General features: G+C 59.5%; 1 protein-coding gene across 4 annotated transcripts in view; it reads right to left on the reverse strand.

Annotated features, from left to right (window-relative positions):
* Positions 1–637: 637 nt before the first annotated feature.
* Positions 638–20340, reverse strand: part of TOM1 (target of myb1 membrane trafficking protein) — a 41835-nt gene continuing 22132 nt past the window's right edge. For 2 of the 4 annotated variants that reach the window (XM_004743102.3, XM_045083959.1), the window contains exons 3-16: positions 19390–19468; positions 18280–18429; positions 17846–17980; positions 17603–17749; positions 14852–14968; positions 12649–12782; positions 10998–11031; positions 10584–10677; positions 9591–9711; positions 6272–6347; positions 3583–3636; positions 2096–2155; positions 1081–1120; positions 638–990 (exon numbers count right to left, since the gene is read on the reverse strand). In XM_004743102.3, the coding sequence (XP_004743159.1) occupies positions 833–990; positions 1081–1120; positions 2096–2155; positions 3583–3636; positions 6272–6347; positions 9591–9711; positions 10584–10677; positions 10998–11031; positions 12649–12782; positions 14852–14968; positions 17603–17749; positions 17846–17980; positions 18280–18429; positions 19390–19468 (1399 nt within the window). In that variant the 3' untranslated portion in view covers positions 638–832. The remainder of the gene's footprint in view (positions 991–1080; positions 1121–2095; positions 2156–3582; positions 3637–6271; positions 6348–9590; positions 9712–10583; positions 10678–10997; positions 11032–12648; positions 12783–14851; positions 14969–17602; positions 17750–17845; positions 17981–18279; positions 18430–19389; positions 19469–20340) is intronic. The other 2 variants (XM_045083957.1, XM_004743103.3) reach the window with 2 other exon arrangements.

Genomic DNA, 20340 nt, shown 5'->3' on the forward strand with positions numbered 1-20340 from the left:
CACCATCTGCAGGTGCCTGTCTTCTGGACGGCCCCCAGCCCAGCCAAAACACTCCCCGTAAGCCACTTCCCTGCTGGAGACCAAACAGCATTGTTAGCAGGGTGCTTTCCTACCTTTAATTGGGGATACAAAAGGCACCTCTCCCAGTACAAGAAGATAGATCCACAGGTGGGCGGGCCCCGGGCCCGGTGGAGCCCCACCCGGGAGGAACAGCAGAAGGACGGAGGAAAAGGCAGTAGAGTCGTGGGGGTCACGGGTGCTCCGGGCGGCCCTGGAAGCCTCCCCTTTCCGGCCCGAGGAGTCTCACCCCTACCATGTGCAGCTTCGTACCTGGCCGGCGCGGCTCGGCACCCCCTCAGCAGCTGGCCAGAGCTCCATAAGGTAGGTGCCTGGAAATGGCCCAGGGGCTGTGACAGAAGCTTCTGCTGTCTCTAGCCCCAGCCAAGGCCTCAAATGGCAGTGTGGGCACCTGTGGGGATGGGTTCGGGGGGGGATCACCCAGGGCAAGGAGTCACAGCAGGGCAACTGAACTGCTGGCCTGTCACAGGGCCCCCCGATTCTCAGCCAAGTAGTGGTCGGCCTGGGAAGGGAAGGAGGCAGAAAACGGCCGAGATCCCAGCGTGGAACTGACCTGTTACCCTGATTCATCCAGCTGCCTCTCCATAGCCCAGGTAGCGAGGCCCAGCCACAGCTGAGTCAGCCCGGCCTCGAGGAGAGTAGAGGGGTAACAAGTCAGCCTCAGAGCAGCCTTAACACCGAAGGAAGGAAAGAAGCCCCAGCCGAGGGGTGTGGGGGCAGCAGGGGCTCGAGCTGCAGGCACCAGGCCCCACGCTCATAAGGCAAACAGCGTGTCCTCGTCTTTCTTCTCCTGGGTCTTCTTTCGGGGGGCAGTGCCACGAGGGAACCCCGGGGGCCCCTCGGCCGAGGGGCTGGGGAGGTTGGGCAACCGATCAGCTGCTTTGGCCCTTTCTTCCAGGAACTTGTCAAATTCTAGAGGAACAAGAGAGGGGCTGGGGGTGGGTACTGCAGGGTAGGGGTGGGGGACGGGAGAAGGGGCAGGGCGGGGGCGGGGCCTACTACCTTCGCTGGTGACGCCCTTGGGCTCCTCTGCATCATTCCCCTGAGGAAGCAGAAGGAGGCAGAGGTTAGCCACAGTGGTCCTGGTGGGGCTGGGCAGGCACAGGCTGCTGAACCCGAGTGGGCCAGACTCAGGCTCCAGCTGGGCCCAGGACCGGAACCTCAGTCCCACCCGCTCCTGAGCTGCCGTGGAATGTTGCACGGAGTGCTGAGCCCAGGGTGCAGGGTCCCAGAGGTCCTAGATAAGCAGCGGGTCCTTTCCTTCCAGTGTGTAGAGAGTGGACAGACCTGCCCTTGTGGTGGAAAGGGACCCAGAGACGGAGACCACGCAGGCTAAAGCTGGGGGTGGGGTGCCTTTTGCCACCAACTGACAGGGACCCTTGCCTGACCTCAGGCAGAAACCCGGTCTTAGCCGCTGTCTGAAGGCAGCCTCTGGGCCTGGGAGCGCTCAGGCCCTCAGTCTCTGGTGCCCAAAGGTGGGGTGGCAGAGGTGGGGTAAGGAGCCCTGGATGGGAGAGCCAAGGCTGGCTGCCCCTTCCGATCTCTGGGGGCTGGGAGGCTCTGCAGACAGCCTGGGCCCCCGCTACTTCCTGGGCTCAGCACCCCTCATGGCTGCTCCTCAGTCCCCACACCTGGAAGGCGGAGCAGCCGGTGGTTTCTCTCGGACAGGGGGGGTCCCCGGGCTGGGGCAGGCGCAGGGCTTAGTGTGGTCACGGTCACCCATGGCCCGTCCCGCCTGCCCTCCAGCTGGCTGAGGTTCCCAGGGACCCACTGTGGCGACAAGCTCATGAGAGGGTCCGCTCCAGCAGCCGTGAGGTGCTGGGCCCAAGACCTCCTCTAAAGGGAGAGCCCACAAGAGGGTGGTCGGAGGTGCCCCACACTGGTGCTCCCTCCTCACCAGCTGCTCACCCTGCACCTGTGACAGTCACCTCCCCACAAGAAAAAAAGGGAGCACGCTGTCAGGTGTGCGAGGAAGGCGCCTGACCTTTGTTTCTGGGCTGGGCGGGCCCCTGCTTACCACGTCAGTGGACAGCCACTGCTCGATGTCCTCCATGAGGCAGGCCTGGGTGACAGGGATCTGGAAGGAAGGGGACCGGGTAAGGCAGTGAGGAGCAGAGCCCTGGGTGCCACGATGGAAGGCCCTGGCAGTTTGGGCCCCCCTGGCTGGCCGGCCTAGAGCAGTCACCCCCACCCTCATGCCTCCTTACGAGATGGGCCACACACGGCCCACACCCTTCTGGGGAGGCCGAGAGCCTCGTCTCCCCTCCAACGTGGCTCCTGCCCAGCTGCCCGGGACCCACAGTTCTGCCCGCGGTGCCGGGCTGCGGGCAAGGGACACTAAGCTAGGTGGGGAGCGGGGGCTTTGAACAGCCAGTGCCCGGGCGTGAGCAGGGAACAGATCACCCTGTGGCCACATGCCAAGGGTGCTGCGGAGGTGCCGGGCCGGAGGGCGGGCTGCCGTCAGAGCAGGGCCTTAGCTGTTAAGGAGCATCCGACGGAAGGGTATTTGAAGCCCGGGGAGGGGCCGGCCGTCAGGGCTGGGGTAGGGAATGTTTGTGGGCCAGGGGCAGCCAGCCTCCCGCTCCCAGGCCCTCTGTGCAGACTCAGAGCTCATGCTGGCCGGGGCATGGAAGTGCTGAGGCGGCTAGGCCGGTGCACTCAGGGGCTCACAGGCTACCTACAGGACCGGTGGCTCTGTGCCGCAAACACATGGGTTTTGCCACAAAGGCTCCTGCACAGGGGCTGCGGCTTCCTTCTATGGTGTGATGACCCGGTGGGTGGTCTGGGGACAGAGTCCGAGACTGCAGTCTGGCTCGGCTCTTACTATGGGGCGGCTTGGCCGGGTTACTTCCCTGACCTGGCCTCCCCCCTCAGTAGAGAAGGCGACGCGGTACCTACCGTCCAGACTGCTGTGGGGACGAAACGAGGGGATGGAGAGGAGGACTCTGGCACAGACAAGGTGCTCGAGAAGCGCTAGTTACTATCTGGCACAGACAAGGTGCTCGAGAAGCGCTAGTTACTATTTAGCTACTTTAGCGAAGACAGGGAGTGACAGTCTTTCTCCAGCCAAGCCAGTTCTGTCCCCAAGCTCTGTCCCCAGCACCCGAGGACCCCAGGGGCAGCAGGAGAGCCCAGCGCGGAGCAGGAGCCCACTTCCCAGCGGCGGCAGCGGCACGTGCTCTGGGCTGCCCACACCAGCTCCCTCGCCCACTCAGCCCTGTGCGGGCACACGGCCCACAACCAGCAAGCCCCCGTCACCTCCCAGGTGCCAGATGGGCCACCTGGGCCTGGCTTCCGAGTCAGGAGCCAGAAGTGGGCACTGAGGGGCCGTGGAAGCAGGAGCAGAGGGGGCGGGACCGTGCTGATGCTGGGTGGGGGACACCCACAGCTCCCCTTGTTCTTCTCTGTGTCTAATGGCGCCACCCCCTCCGACAGCACCACTAGGTGGGACCCCTGCCAGTGGCAGCCTCCGCGCTCTGTGTCGCCGGCCTGGCCTCTCCTCACCATGCCTTGTCTCACCATCCAATCACTGAGGCTCTTCTCACCGCTGCCTCCCATCTGGGTGAGAGAAGGTCAGGCTGAGTGTGGAGAGAAGGGGGGGCCGGGCCCCGGTGTGCCCGCAGCCCTCTCCAGCGTGGAGGCCTCTCTCAGGTCGGCAGGCCGCTGACTGCCTTCGGAGGCTGTGTGTGTGTGTACGGGTGTGTGCACGCACACGTGTATGCACACTTGTGCAGGTACTGGTGCCATGGCGCCGGGTGGGAGAGGGGACAGGAAGCAGCAGAGGGTGTCTCACCGTGGGGTGAACCACAGCGGCCCTGGAACCCCAGAGTCTTGAATATGCTGGACAAAGCTCCTTCCTTTCCAGAATGATCTTGGGGGGGGGGGCGCCGAGCAAGCCCAGAATGGCGGAATGGGCACTGTCAGCCAGTCTGCTGGCTGGGCAGAGATGCCGATGGGTGCGCCAGATCAGAATGCTGGCTTACCCAGTGCCCTTGTGTTTATCGATGGGCCAACAGGACTCCTGAGGACCCCAGAGGGGACTGGCAGCAGAGAGAGGCTGGAGTCCCGCTTCTCGGAGCTGGGACGGACCAGCCCAGTACCCATGGTGGTGGGGCTGGTGAAGCCCAGCAGCAAACCCTGGCTGCCCCCCGCCCCCCTTCCCAGCTGGCACTGGGCTCCCTTCTGTGCTCTGCTGCTTGGAGTAATGGCCAGACAGTTCAGTGGGAGAAGGCCCACCCGCACCCAGCCAGACGTACCCGGCTCGGGAGCAGGAGTCTACGGACACTTTCAGCAACATCGCACCCTGATCTGATAGAAGCTGCTCAAATCTCTCGAGCAATAAGAGAGGAATAAGCAATCATTTAGCAGCTTCTGCTCTCCTGCAAGTAGAGGTGGGTGTAGGTTTCCTACTTGTGGCTAGCCGCGGGCGGCACAGGAGCCGGGAGATCCGGGCTCCAGCCCTCGTCATGCCCCTGACACGTGTGCCTCTGGGCGAGTGACACCTGTCTCTGGGCAGCAGCTCCTTCTGCTGCAAAAGGAAGGAACTGGCTATGGAGCTCGCCTCTGTGCGTGAGAGGCCAGGTGGCCCGAGAGGGAAGAGCTTCCGGCAGGCCTCCCGAGTGTTTGGATGCATCTGGATGCCAGGAGCCAGATCTGCTGGAGTGCTCACCTCTGTTCCTTGGGACTCTGCAGGCCATCTGGGGCCCTGACTACCAGCACCGGCTATGGAGCCAGAAAGACCAACGGCTGTGAGATCTCGCCCTGCTAAGCCTTGGTTTTCTCATCTATAGGTGGAGGTAACCACCCAGCAGTGCTGGCAAGACCAAACACCTATGCGTCAGGTGCCACACTAGAAATGTTACACCTGCTGCCTCCCTTGGCTGTTTCTGGATATCCGTTTCCTCATCTGTCAAAGGGGATAACAATATGCCCTACAGGTCTGGGTGAGGACTCAAAAAGGGGGACCCAGAGGCTCTGGCACAGGGCACAGATCCGACAGACGACTCTCACAAAGGAAAATCATGGGAGGCTCTGAGACATGGGTGTGAATGCGCTCTGCTTGGCGCCTGGCCGCACAGTGGGCACGGGAGGCATGTGACGCTCTAGCTGCTCCCGCCTTCACAGCATGCCGTGCCTCGCTCTGCTCTGACCTGGGAAGGCCCCCTGGGATGTTGGGGACGCCTCTGGGGAGTCTCTGTGACACTCCATCCACTGGCATATGGGGCAGCTTCTGCCTCCTAGCTGCTCTCCCAGCTTCCACGCTGGATCCTTCTAAAATGGACAGATACATCTTCCCCTCTGCTCAAGACTGACCATGGCCTCCACCTCACACAGTGCTTCTGGCTGCCCGAGGCCCATATACATCTTCCCCTCTGCTCAAGACTGACTATGGCCTCCACCTCACACAGTGCTTCTGGCTGCCCGAGGCCCTCCCGTTCCCGCTGCCCCTCCGGCTCAATCTGCCGGCTCCCAGTCCCACCCTGGACTCAGAGGCCTGTGCTATCCGGGCCCTCTCCTCCGCCAACCCTTCGCTGCCCCTGCCCCTCCGACCCCTGGGCCCTGCCATTTCTAGCTGCCTCCCAAGGAGCTACTCTGTCCACTAATTGGAAGAGGAACTCTTGCCACCCCAAAGGCATCCAGAGACAAATTCAAAGGGACGAGAACTGGCCTTTGAGTTCCTGCCTAGTGGGCGGGGTCACCCAGAGCGCCCTCCGTCCCTGGCACGCGGCTGTTGCTCTGTGCACGGCCAAGCCCTGTGCTGGAACGAAAATGGTGCCCCTGGGTGCCGCCCCCCAACCCGCAGTTTTAGGTTCTGTTCTCTCTAGAGAGGCGGCGAGGCAGGATGCTGACAGAGCTACGATGCTGTCAAGCACCTTACATGCTCCCAGTCACACATCTCCCGCTGTGCAGGTTAGCTGCGTGCCTTGGGACGCACAGCCGGGAAGCCGTGGCACTGGCATGAGAACCCAGGCTGGGGGAGTCCAGCTCCCCGGCTCAGACTCACGTCTGTCCGAGTCCTTGCTCTAAGCCTTCCCTGCTGGGTGAACTTGGGCACATGACTTGACCTCTCGGGAGTGCTGCCTCAGCTGAGCCGGGAATTACCACCTGAGTGGCAAACAGCCCAGCACACGGCGGGGACTGGTGGGCACTGGTCTTCCTTCCGGACAACATAGCAACAGGACACTCTGCTTACCGCTCCAGTGTTCTGCTGCCGGGCATCCAGGGCTCCGGCCAGGCCATCTGTTGCTTGGGGGGCTTCGTATTTCACCCTGAAACACAGAGGTCACCATCGCCATGAGTGCGGCCCTTGCTGCATCAGGCATGATGGGACGCAGGGGTGGGTGGGGATGAGCTGGACTCACATCCTGGGTGGACCTGGGTCACGGCCGAGTAGAGAGCGGCTCAGACCCCAGGGAGGGCTCGGACTCTGCAGGCCCGCCTAGGCAGGGTAGACCTGGGCTCAGATAGAAATAGTGCCTGTGCCCCCATGCCCATGGAGAATTCCTACCTCCAGACCCTTCTTGGAGCAGCTTCTACTTTGCAGTGTAATAAATTGTGGTTCTGTATAAGGCTGCCTTGGATGGGGAGTTCCCTTCTGCTGCTGAAACAGCTGTGTAGACAGCTGGGTGGGGCAACAGCCCTCATGGCTTCCTGGACTGGCCCTGCCTGGGGAACGCCAGCCAGCCGAGTGGGCACAGAAGGCACCCAGCAGCTGTCTGCTGTGTCTGTCTCAGGTGGAGCCAGAGGGGGACTCAGCCCCGACTCTGGGGAAGAGCGGTTCTCCCTCTGAAGCATCCGCCAAAGGATGGGAGGCCTCGGCACCGGCCTGGTCCGATTTGGAGAAAAAGAAGTGCCCAGCACAATCATTGTCACAGGGGGAAAGCCCTGCATTTAGGGCTGGGCCAGGCTGAGGCTTCAGGAACCGGGACCCCATCGAATGAAACCCTTGCAATGCCAAATGGCCTTCCTGGGACCAGGGGGTGACAGGCACGCCACAGGGCCTCTTGAATAAGACCCTCCAGTTCCCAGGCAGCCATTTGACGGCACTGCCATCCACTCCCTCCAGCAGGATCAGACGTTAGCCAGGAGAGTGCCATCGTTAGCCGGCACGTCCCCCGGTGACGTGGCTCCCGTCCCCCGGGGGGCTGGGGGTGATCTGCAGGGCTGAGCGGGAGCCGACCAGAAAGTCGGGGTGGAGGGTGGTGCGCTCAGGCCCTTCTTGGGCTAAACCTGGGCAGTGAGAGCTGGTGAGGAGGAAGTGATGGCTGAGACCGGGTTGTGTGTCCAAGTAGCCCTGTCTCTCTCCCTCTAAGACACAGCTGGTGCCACACTGTGGAAAAAGCCAGAATGAGGCAGGTCCAGCCCTAGGAACATACAGAAACCGATCCTTATCTTCACTCAAAAGAACTAGATGTTCTTTCCTAATTATGTCCTCTGTGTTTCTGTGTCTCTCCAACCTACCTGGCCCTGCTGACGAAGCCTGGCTATCCCTGGGGCCAGGCACAGGTTAGAGGGAAGGAGGAGCTAGGGGACGCCTGCGTGGCTCAGCTGGTTAAGCGTCTGCCTTCAGCTCAGGTCATGATCTCAGGGTCCTGCTTTGGGCCCCCTGCTCAGCCAGGAGCCTGCTTCTCACTCTGCCCTCCCCCTGTTTGTGTTCTGTCAAGTAAATAAATAGAATCTTAAAAATAAAAAAAAAAAGAAAAAAAGGCAAGAGGAGCCAGGGAGGCAGAGGTGTGGGCCAGACACCAGGTGGGCAGAAAAACTCTTAGAGGATTCAAGAGCCCCGGATGACAGGGCGAGAAGTGGAGTCCAGAGGCGAGTCAGGGCTAGAAGATCCAGCGGGGGCCGAAGGAAGGGTCTCCCAAGCAAAACGAAAGAAAGAGGAACCCGATGCTAGTGCACTCTCCTCCCCGTGTGCTGCCTTCTGTTGTGATGGAAACCAGTCCCCAGACCATGACCGAGAAGGTACTGGATATGCCCTCCCCACAGCATCTCATGCTCTCCCCATCTCAGAGCCTTCGCACACACTGTTCCTATAGCCTGAAACGGCCTTCCAGCCTCTCATCCCCGAGGTCCAGCCCTGAGCACCCTCCGTAGAGCCACCAGCCACCACGCGTGCGTCCATAGCCCCTGGCACACCCCTACAGGATAGTGGTTAGCACCGCATGGCAGTGCTCTGTGCACCTTACTCCCTGCGAGACGGTGGGCTCTGGGCAGCAGGCGCCGGCCGGGTGTGCTTTCCTCTGCCCCCCATGGCTCTGCTCCCTAGGAGCGATGGTGCAACAGCAGGCCTCAGCCAGGCCAAGTGCCAGGGGCTCTCCGGCACGGCCCATGTGCTGCCCATTGGGGCCTGGTGGGCGGGGCCACCCTCCTGGGTGCAAGTCCCACTGGACTCATTAGCTTCCACATGCACAGCGGCCTCGCGGTGCCCCAAGCTCCATGGCAACCATGAGCTGCTAGTCCCTGAGCACCGGAGACTGGGTGTGCAGACCGTCTAGACTAAAGACACGGCTCAGAGCTTGGGCCGCCTCCAGTCAGCGGGCCGGGCTGAGCCACCCCATGGAGCCAGGCTGGCTGCCCCCTATCAGATCGGACATGGACGGGGTGTGGGTCGGGCATCCCTGGGCCCTGGGAGGCTCACTGACAGTTCCCAAAGACAGGGCACAGTGGGGAGGCCAGAGGCCATTCAAATGACTGGGATGACCACTGGGGAGCTAGGGGCAACTGCTGCGGGGATCCCTTAATCCAGAACTTTTCTTGGTTGTAAATCCTGGCTGTAAATCCACAGCTCAGTCCTGGGTCCTGAGCCAAGGACTGAGAACACCCAACAAACGGCTTCCCCTGACGAGACTGTATGGGGCCAGGCTGGTGCAGTGGAGGCAAGGGGCTGGCCTTGGCTGCTGAAAGCACCTCCCTGCAAACACTGTCGCCAGGAAAGGACAGAACTCCAGCTCTGGTGCAGAGGAGTCTGACCCAAGTGGAGCAACAGGGACTCTGGGGCAAAGTCAAGAGTAGCTAGGGATCATGAGAAAGGAGGGGACAAGGCCCTGGGGTTTTACTGGGGATCCTCCCTGCTTGCTCTGGAGGGCTTGGGGTGTGGCCTACAGTGTAGTGGGGAGGGGGGTTGGGCTGGAGATGGTTTGGGAACCAGAGACCCTGGGTTCACAGGAGGTTGTCGCATATCAACAGGCTGACTTGGGGCAAATGACCCAGCCCCTTAGTGCTTTGGCTTTTTCCTCTGATCAGATTAGGTAAGATTCTGGCACACAGCTCTTCATCAAACCACAGGGGGCCCTTCCCCCACCCAGGCCTGCCTGTGGGGCATGAAGTCGGGCACTAGGCTGTCTGGGCCCACGAGGGACTGATCCAGGGGAGAGGAACTCTGCCATCCTGAGGGTGTCTAGGCAGGGGGCTGTGTGCCCTTCCAGGTGGCATGCCAAACAACAGGGTTCAGGGGCCCAGAGAGGGGGCAGCCCAAACTGCGGGGGACAGGGTAGGGCTGGGCCACTCACTCTTTCCGTTGGTCAGCCAGAGAGCTGCCCCGGGTCAGCGCAAACATGTCAAACTCGCCTTCCAGTTGGCCAGAGGCTTCCAGAGACTGCAGGCCGGCCCTCACGCTGCTGGAGCCCAGGTCTGCAGGGACAGAAAGGTACATGAAGGGCCTGCCACCTGTTTTCCCGCGCACTGAGCAGTGGCCGAGCTGCCAGGCCCAGGGAGGACTCTGGAGAAGCAGCGGGGGTCGGGAGGTGGGAGGACAGTGGGGACAGTGCGGGAGGAGGAGGAGGCAGGCCAGCTGTTGGCTCAAGGACTGTGGGCACGTGACTTCCTCTCCCGCAGGTGGAGACACAGGCCCCCGTCCAGGGCGGCTGTGCCGAGAGCAGGCAAATGCTGCCCGGCGCGCGTCTGGTGTAGGACGTGGCTGAGCGGGGGGCGAGCGATCAGACGTGGGGCCGAGTTCTCACCCAGCCTAGCAGCAGTGGTTCAGAGGGGGCTCTTGATCCCTTCCTCGGGCCTGGCACAAGCAGGCAGCCAGCAGCAGGGAGACTGATCGCAGCTGGTGTCTCGGGGCGGGCACCCTGGGCCTGGCACTGGTCTGGGCCCCCTTCATGCATGTGCTCATGACCCAGTCCTCACGGCGACCTGCGAGGAGGGGCCCACTCCTGCCCGTGACACAGGAGCGAAGGGGGGTGGGACGTTCAGGCAACTAGCCTAAGCTTGCCCGGATGGCTCCAGTCACAGAGAATTCAGTGTTGAGGGGCGACCATGGAGCACTGGACTTCTGAAGTCCGTGGGCGATTAGGAACTGGGGGCTGTGAGAGCCCCACGTGATCGTTCCTGGGTACCCAACCTCGCAGTGGGGTTCAGCTCAGCAAGGTGAGGTCTGGGCTGACGTTCTGCTGCTGGCACTCCAGCTCCAACAGTTTAACAGGAAGGCACCCCCAAACTACAGGGGTGCCCCCAGCACCATAACGTGCCCTCAGCCTGCACCCCCACATGGCACTTACTCATTCCCGCGAGCTGGGATGAGAGGCTGCTGGTGACCGCCTGGTCAGGGCCCATGTCGATCAGGTCAGCCGCCGCCTCGGCCTCTTGCGGGGCCTGAGGAGAAGGGAAAGGCCACCGTTGCTCGAGGATGTGCCATGAGGGCCCCAGAATCTACGACTGGGACTCCGGGAGTCAGCCCCACTCTGCCTCAAGCCAGGCTGCAGCCCCTGGGAGGTTGGGAAGACCCTAGGGCATCAGCAGAGCCTTAGCTACCTTAAAGGAACAGTGACACAAAAAGGGAGAAGGGGACTTCTCTCGGGGCCTGGCTAAGAAGGCACAGCCCATGCAGGATGTCTGGGGACGGAGGTGAGCACAGCCCTCCTCCTCCTTCCCATGAACACGGGTGTGATCCGGTCCCAGAAAAACGCCTTTACCTTGCCGGTCTGGCCTGTTCGGAACCGTTCAAACCTACAAAGACAGAAACAAGCCGGGTCAGGGAGACGGGCCCCTCGGCACAGCCCAGGCAGAGCTCTTCACGCTGCCGGCCTCCAAAGCCATGGCAGTGAGCCACGATTAGGGCGACAGATCTAATTTATGCCTGCTGCCCCTGGGGAACTGTTAACAGTGCCCCTTGTTCACTTGCCAGGCTGCCCCAACTTGAATGATCAATTATCTGGCCACTTGTCATGACCAGCAGTAAAAGAACGGATAGAAATAGGCTAGAACAGAGCGGAAAACGGGGACGCACAGCACGAGGCAAAGCTAAGTGCTGTTTTATCAGTTGTGTTGGGTGATTTGCTTACACACTTGTGTGCACCTGTCAGTGGCTCTCTGAAGTGCTGTCAGAAGGCATGCACCTTGTATGTGGCTTCCTGGAGCCACTGGGACTGGCCTTCGACTAGCCCCTGGGCTGCTGAGGAGCTGGAGAAGGCTGTGGTCGGCTAAGGCCTGGCCATGTCACTTACTGAGTCATTTCTGAACCTCAGCCTCCTTGTCGATTACCAGGCGGTGACAGCCGGACCTGCCTCCAGATGGGAGGACCCACAAAGACCCTGACTGTGAGCAGGACAGTGAACTAGGAGGCGGAAGGCATGTGTCAGGACTGTGGCTGTCAGGGGTCCTAGTCATCCCCAGATTGGGCCCTACACCCCAAAATGGCAGAAAGTGACTCTTCTATTCCACTAGGCCAGGAGGCAGGAAGGGCCAGGCAGATGTGGCCCAGAGCAGCCAGCCCCCCTTCCCCTACTCTCATCTGACTCAGAATCACTCGGGTCTGCTACTGCAGAAAAAAGGGAAAAAAACAAAGGCTGTAGAAGGCCGGATCACTGTCTTGACCAGACAGACACCCCTGTTTGCTAAGTGCTTACAGGTATCACCGCGCGGACTCTCAGTCACCCCACGGGGCAGATACAGACAGCCTGGCACCCCTTCTCCCTTCTTTGGTAAGAGCACCCGAGTGCCCTCTGGGGATGTTCTTCTCCCATTTCCTGGGGTCTGGGTGCAACTGCCCGTGAGGGGCCCTCTTTCCTTCACCAACTGTCAGGTACAACAAAGTGAAGCAAATCCGTTTCTTCTGAAGAGCTGACTCTTGAACAGAATGATAGAAGTGGGCAAGCGTCTGGGGCCCATTTCCTGATGGCCACACCCTGGGGACATGGTCTGGGAGTTTCTGCCCCGAGACCTCCAAGCCACCCTGGATCTCTCTTTCCTGCTCTGAGGGCAGGACTCGCTGTCTGACTCTTCTCCGGATTCTGCAAGCTCTCCTGTCCATAAAGGATATTGCCCTCCTAAACTCTCTTCCTGCCTAAGTAGGTTTGTGTGGTGTGCGAAGAGTCCAAGAGCCACAGTTAAGTCACCGGCCCATAGCCCCAGAGCCAGGCAGCGGCTGAGTGAGCTGGGACAGAGCAGTCCCCATGCAAGGACGTGGTGGCAGGGCACGCTGTGGTGAGGAGAGGACAGGTGGCCAGCAGGCTGCGTGACTCTTAGGCCCACCAGGGAAGAGGGGAGGTCAGACCAGTGGAAGGGAAGCCAGGGGAGGGAGTGGGCTGGGGCAGCTAGTCAGAGGCAGGGGAGGTGGTGGGCTACCGTTCGTGGCGCAGGAACACGTTGTTGAGGTTGTCGTTGACAATGAGCAGCTCCTCGGTGAGCTGCTCGTTAGCGATTCGGGGGATGAGCTCCAGGACCCGCTGCTGCATGGCTCGGCATGTCCGGTTGAGCTCCTGCGGAGGGAGGAGGAAAGATGGCCACGGCCCCCGGGGCCCAGAGGGAGGCAGTCACTGGGGGCCAGGCTCCAGCCTCTGTGCCATCTCAGATGACGGAGGGGCTTCCAAACCGGACTCCAAGCTCCGCAGGATGGACAGCCGTCGGGGTTCCACAGACACCCTCTGGATCCTACCTTCAAGGTCCTACGCCAACACTGAGCACATGGGAGACAAGCCACTCAAGAGATCATGCAGCTGGTTTAGCTTGGCTGCGCGCAGGCCTTCCCACACTGCCTTTGCTCAGGTGAAAGCCAACAGCGCCAGCGGTCTGCGGAACATGCCGCAACGTCTCCGGGTGACTGGGATCTTTTTGTAACCAAAACATAAAAAAACCCGAACCAGGTCTCTCCAGCTGTTAACTGCAAACCCTGATTTGGTATTTTCCTTCATTTTTTAAAAAGATTTTATTTATTGGAGACCGAGCTAGAGAGAGCGAGAACATGCAAGTACGAGCGTGCCGGTGCCAGAGCACGAGCTACAGGGAGGGGCCGAGGGAAGAGGGAGAAGCAGGTTCCCCGAGAAGCTTGGAGCCCTAAATGGGGCTCGATCGCAGGATCCTGAGATCACAACCCGAGCCGAAGGCAGACGCTTAACTGACTGAGCCACCCAGGTGCCCCTTCCCTAATTTCTTTTCAAATACTTTTTACTTTGGAATAGTTTTAGATTTGCAGGAAAGTTGCCAAGACGGTAGAGTTCTGGTAAACCCTTCACTCAGCTTCTCCTCCGTGTGGCATCTGTCAAGACGAAGAAGTTAACACAGACCCAAGCTACGAACTAAACTCCAGACTTTCTTCAGGCTCGCTGTTCTCCCGCTAATGTCCTTCTGCTCCAGGATCTCACACTGCACTTAGTTGCCATGTCACTGACTGACTTTTAGTCAGTAAATTATATATTTAAACTCCTTTTGGAAAGAGAAAAATACTAAAAGCCACAGCAGTGTAAGTTTTTCATTTGTAAGACGGACTCTTTCTTCAGGTACCAGTCACTAGGCGGGCAGGTGTCTGAGTCACGGTCTGCAGGGGCAAACAGTCGTGACTTTTCTCCTGCGGGCACCGTGAACACCAGACACTGCCCCACACTGACTCTGGTTCTCTTCTGGACCCTGCTACCCACCCCCTAGAATTTCCTCCTAGAATTTCCTCATCTGCCTTTATCATGGCACAGGGCGGGCCCAAGTGACTTTCAACACCCTGTGGGTCTCCCTTCTCTTCCTCCTGCCACTGAGCACGCTTGTGGCTTTGTTCCTACTTCCTACCCCAACACCCCCCCCCCTTCCCTCGCCCGAAGAGCGGACGAGCAGCAGCTGGAGCCAGGCTCCTAGATTCAAATTCCAGCTCTGCTGCTTACCAGCCACGTGACTCTGGGCACATTACATGCTCTCTCTTCGCCTCAGTCTGCTGATCTAGAAAATGGGGTAACGACAGTACCTGCCTCTTGTGGGGTGTGGGGATGTACGGCAAGTGTCCACATCAGAGCCCAGCATACCCAAGGGCTCACTACTTGTGCGCTGTCACCATGAAAACCAAATCACTCCCACCTGGTGACTCCAGGGCCTTGGGGTCCCAAACCTTTCTTGGTACCTCTAGGAACTGACCTCCACAGGTAGGGTAGGGCCTTTGGTGGTCCCCAGCTGGGGATGGGGCTGTGGGAATATCGTGGGACACATGGAGTGAAAACCCACAGCTCCCACCGGCCCCGGGGCCTGAGACCAGCTGCCTTCTCCTCCCAAAGCCGGAGCTGCTGCCCCGCCGGCCTGCTAAGCTCTGTACTCTGAAAGGGGGAAATGAGAACAACCCTACGGATGAGGAAACTGAGGCAAGAGGAGCTATTCTGTTCAAACCAGAAAATGCTAGAGCCCTGAGTTCCAGTGGGAGGGAGTCCAACGTCCCTGGTTTCAACCTCTCGCACTGTGACCACGGAGTTCCCATAAGCTGTGAAAACTGCAGTGGAGCTGGGGGAGAAATGCGCACGGGCGGATTTCCTGGTTTCCCCCAGGAAAACCTGGGGGCGGCCAGCTGCCTGCTCACCTGCAGCAGCTCCAGGTCTGCCGGCTCTGCCTGGGTGGGCACCAGCTCCGTCAGCATCTCCGACATCACCCTCACATTCCCGCTCACCATCTCGAGCTCGCTGCGCAGCTTGGCGATCTGAAACACACCGGTGGCCCTGGTGAGCTAAGCCAGGGGTCCAGCGCCACCATTGCTATACAGAAGAACCCGGCACCGTGAGCCGGGGCACCTAGAAGAGCCGACCTGCCAGCACACTCCAGGCTCCTTAGCCACAGCCCTGCACTAAAAGGCCTGTGGTGGGCTACCCTCCCCCAACCCCCCAGCCCCAAAGAGGTGCTACCAACCGTTACCATCTCCAAACTGGGAAGCCTGGTTCAGGGAAGGCCCAAAGCAGCGGAGCGAGAGTAAATGCACCACAGAGTAGGGCTGGAGTGCGCCAGCATCTCCTGGGTCCCAGGCAGCAGCTAACAAGGCCCTGGAGGGCAGCTCCCCGCCACGGGGAGAGGGGGGAAGTCAGCAGGCCCTCTTCCCTCCCTGGGGCGACAGGATCTCACTGTCTCCTAGGACGGCAGGAGTTTACTCCCCCATCCTGTCCTGTGAGGACGGGATTCTGTCTTGCTCCTGGCCTGCTTCTCCTGGGCTCTTCCAAGCACCAGTCCCAGTGTCACCACATCCCCCGGGCCTCCCACCTTGAAGATAACAGGGAGATTTAGCACTGGTTCAAAAGACGGTAGCTGGTGTTCAGTGATCAAAGGGTTCCAAGGTCTTAGCTTGGGGAATTGGTGTAGAGGAAGCAGCAGAGTCCCCACGCAGGGGAGGGGGTGAAGGGTCTTAACGGTGTGGGGCTCTGTGGGGTGCTTGGTTCCCTCAGGAGCACTGCGGACTCTGATGTCCAGGAAGCCATCAGTATGGTGGTTCTCAAATTAATCTGGACAGAGAGCCCTTGGCCATGGAGTACTGCGTGGGTCTAGGACTAGGCGGCCTACGTTCCGAGAAATGCACATGACCTCGCTGATTTCAGGAGTGTCACCATGTAAATTCCCCATGCCTATGAGAGCAGCTGCCATTTACTGACCACCTACTAAGTGCCAAGCATTTCACTTTTATTGCTCATTAAACTACCAGTCTTACGAGGCATATTTCGTTATCACAGCCTCTACAGGAGAAGAAACAGGGATACAGACACAGGTGCTACACATCCCCCGCAGCTCATGGACACCTTCCGAACCCTGCAAAATGTCTGCTGTCTTCGGCCTGTCTAAGGAACGCTCCCAGTATAAATGAGTGGGAAAGCTACTGACCACAGGCCCCGTGCATCCGGGTCAGATGGGACCTAATTACAGTGGAGTCTGGGAGTGACGTCACTGCATGCCTGAAAGCTTTAACACACCCCAGGAGACAAGAGGGGAGCTGGAAATGAACTCCTACTGAGTTTGGTTTTGCAAGAGTCTTCTGGCACTGGATGTAACCAGTCTTAATCCATGCAGATGCTAGACTTCAGACAAACTGGTTAAAATCATAACCTGGTAACATAAAATCTGGATCACAGGGTGAGTTTACAGTTTGCATATACCTTTAATTATCTGTCCAGTCGGGAAAATTTTTCTACTAATACCTGTAAGTCTGGGAGGTGATTTTATAACTTCTTTAAGGTATCAAATACAGAGGCCTCTCTTCAGATAGGCTGGGGTGGGGAGGGCTGCTGGCAGGTTTGTTCACAAATCCAAATGGGACTGTACAGGAAATCAGCAGGTGCGCTTCGGAAGGTCAAGTTTCACTTTGTTTCCATCACACACCCGTGTGTCTCTCTTGCCAGTCCCTGTAGCAGCTAGGCTTTTAGACTCAGCTGCAAGGACAGCTCTGAAGTTCTTACCCGCCTCAAAAGTGGGCACCCCACCCACGCAAGGCCTCAACCCGCATCCAACAGCCTGGGGGCTAAAATGAGAGCACGCTGGGGTGCCTGGCGGGCTCATTTGGAAAAGCGTGCAACTCTTGATCTCGGGGTTGTTGAGTTCAAGCCCCACGTTGGGTAGTAGAGATTACTTAAACAAACAAATAAAACAAGCCCGCACCCAGCGGACACTGGCCATGGCGTTGGACACCCCTTGTTGGGGTGTGCAGTCTCAGCAGGGGGCCTTGCCCCCCCGTTCCTGGCAGAAGAAACTGAGAGACAGAAGCTAAGTCAGTGGCCGCGAGTCTCTGGTGGGTGAGCCTGCAAAGCTCCTCAGAAAGCCTGGGAACACCTGCTCATACCCCGGCCCCCGGAATCTCACACTATACCTCAAACCTTCTTCTTGGGGCTTGGTGGGAAGCATTGTGGTGGAAAGGGTTTAAAAAATTGTTTTATGTGCACATGGTTTAAAACTGTTTTTAGCCAGAGCCTCTGTTCAGATGGAATCCTATGTAAGCCCATAAAGGAACCCCACAAGGTAAATGGAGATGCTGTGGTTGAAGAGGCTGCCTGCTGGGGACTCCCCACCTCCACCCACTCCGAGGTGCTGCCTGAAGGGCTCCGTTGGAACACAGTTTGGAGAACGGCTGGCCAAGGTGCAGGATGGAGCCTGCTGGGAGTCAGGCACACCCGAGTTTGTGTCCTACCACCATCTCCGATGAGCCGTGTGTGGCTCTGGGCAAGTGAGCTTATCTAAGCCTCCTCTATGAAACAGGAATAATTATTATCTGCCCCATGGGACTGCCCTTCGGACAGTAATTTTCAGACTGAGAGGGGCCCTCCCTGACCCACGTGGCTCTGACTCAGGCTTGTTTATTTACCTGCTCAGGGGTTGGAGTGATGGAGGTGTCGCTGGGGAGTGCGGCTTGGATGGGCAGAGGGGTGGTGTGCTGGGTGGGGTCCCCTCCGTGGCTGGCGTCTGTGGCCACAGAGTTCTGCCCTGATGGTGCCTCTGAGCTGAACACGGTCTAGAAGGTAGAAAAGGGGATCAGTGCGGCCAATAAGGGAGGAGGGAGCTCCCCCGACTCCCCTTCGCACCGCTCCCACCAGCTGGGTCTCCTCACCCTCTGAGGCGTGTGGATGGGTGACAGCATGTCCAAGTCGGTCATCGGGAACTCCAGACCCTTCCTTCGCAGGTCCTCGTAGACGGCCACCACACCTGTCAAGTCGGGCGAGCTGCGGAACGCGTCAGCCCAGGACTGAGAGGGGACAAGGGGACACGGCCAGTAACCTCTGCTCACCATCTCCCCTGCGGGCCTGCCCACCCGCCTGCAGAGCAGAAATTCCCTCGCTGACTTGCTGGTCCTTAGACTTCAGTGCCCGGACAGCCCCCACCAAGCCAGGCCTCCCCACACTCGGAACCTCCAGTCAGCGGATGACCAAGACACCCCGCAGGACAAGCACACAGAAGCAAGGGGACACAGAGCAGCAATGGCGGGGGCACCTTTTTCCCCGGGCAGGGCCCGGAGCTCGGCCCAGTGTGCCTGGCCACACTCACCTGGATGAGGTTGAGAACCTTGTCGTGCACAATGGTGGGCGGGTTGTTCTTGGGCAGGATGGTCCTCACCAGCACACCCTCCACGAAGTCCTGGCTGGCCACCAGCAGGTGGAAGCGATGCCCGCAGTTCTTGACACAGGTTTCTAAGACCTGGAGGCCGGGAGATGCCCGTGAGCACTCATCCGAGCACCAGAGGGTTGTCCAGGACCCCCACCCTTGCACTCTGCCTCCATCCCAGAGGATAGGCTGAATCCAGGTGGGGCTCCCTCAAGGGAGACCCTGGAACACGGAGACGAGGGAACAGTGCCCCGATTCGGGGGCTGGGGTGCTGGCTAGTGGCCCCCCGCAGAGTGCCTCAGTGCTTAGCCTGTCCTGATGCTATTTCTAAGAGGACCATGGCCCAGAGGGAAGGTAGCTCTCCAAGTGGAAACCAAAGCAAACTTTGATGCTATTTCCAAGAGGACCACAGCCCAGAGGGAAGGTAGCTCTCCAAGTGGAAACCAAAGCAAACTTTGTAATCCTACGGTGACCCTGCAGCCCCAGAAAGAAAGGAACCAGGCTTCCCTCCCTGTTCCTGCTCCCTCTCACCGGCAGGAGGGGCCTTGTTCTTCCGGGGAGCTGGATTCCTGGATGTTGTAAGCCCTGCTCTCGTCTCCAGCCCAGCCCAACCCCTCCAACAGCCAGGATGCCCACTCCCACCTGGTTTGTCCTCAGCCACTGGCATTTGCTTTATGTTCATTTCTCAAGGTCCCAAGTGCCAGTCAGCAGCACCCGGTGACCTGCCAGACTTTCTGCCTGCCAACGTCTGGCTTCACTAAACTTCTGTGTAAGCTGGCAGGTCTGGTGCAAGCTCTCCATGTCTGGTTCTGGAGGGATGTGGGCCTCAGTGCGTCTGCTCCCCGTGCCCACAGGCTGGAGGGAACTTTTCCAAACTGCCCCTCCCGCCACTCCGCATCCGCTGGCACTCTAGACAGTACAGTGCTCTCTCTGCCCACAGACCTTTCCTTCCCAGCCCTTGGGAGAGGAGCCGCAGGGTGGCTGGAGTCCTCCTGGGCCTGGGGGACGTGTGGTTTTACCACAGACGGACAGACGGACGGACGGGGCACTCACCGTGAGAGCCAGCATCACCTCATGGAAGTTCTTATTCCCTACGATTCTCTTCTTCACTGCTCGGAAGGCATCTTTGGGACTGGGCAGAGGGACAAAAGGAAGGATGTATCAAACTCACGGGGCCGCCCACCTAAGATCAGAAGAAACTGGGACACGGGGATGGTTTTTATTTATCTGTCTTCCCTGGGTCCTGCTTCCTGTTGAACACAGGGGTTCTAATCACAACAGAAACGGACCGTCCCACCAAAGTCCTCTGTAGATCATAAATACTTGGCAGAGATTCTGTGTGTCGACCCTGGACCCACAGCACCTGAATCCCCTGACCGGGAGGTGTGAGGATATGTAAAAAATGTAAAACCCTGGGCTCCCACCCCTGACCCCTGCCTGGACCAAGCTCTCAGGGAGGCCTCCAGGGCCCCCCGTATATACTGAGGTCTAAGAACCAGTCAGCTGCTGGCACAGAGTCCCAGTGCCCCATCCTGGCCACTTCCTCTCTCCACCCACCCTTCTCCTCGACTAAGCAGCCACACATGCCGGCACTGTGCTGGGCCACGCGCTCCAGGGAGACCCACGCCAACATGGGAGAGAAGAAGAGCCTGCAGTCCGAGTGGGTGGGTGTTGGGGAGAGGGGCTCAGAGGAGTCCTCTCTGAGGAGGTGGCATCACAGCTGGGTGTGAAGGACAAGATGGAGCCAGCTGCAGGAGGGCGGGCCAGGGAAGTGGTTCAAGCAGAGGGAGGAGGGACAGAATGGAGGCCCTGTGGGGAGGGAGAGGGAGAGGCTTGGAGGGTGGATACACCTAAGTGCAGGGGGAGCCCGGAAAGCCTTGGCGGCTGCCTGCTCCCCTAAGCCCCATATGTTGCCCTCACCCCTGCAGCCCGCCCTTGGGCCTATACAGGTGAAATCCACGTTGACCTGACTGCTCTGGCCTAAAAGCCTTGTGGCCCCCAACT

This window comes from Mustela putorius, unplaced genomic scaffold, assembly GCF_011764305.1.
Source record: "Mustela putorius furo isolate JIRA1106 unplaced genomic scaffold, ASM1176430v1.1 tig00000738_pilon_pilon_pilon, whole genome shotgun sequence".
Classification (NCBI taxonomy): domain Eukaryota; kingdom Metazoa; phylum Chordata; class Mammalia; order Carnivora; family Mustelidae; genus Mustela; species Mustela putorius.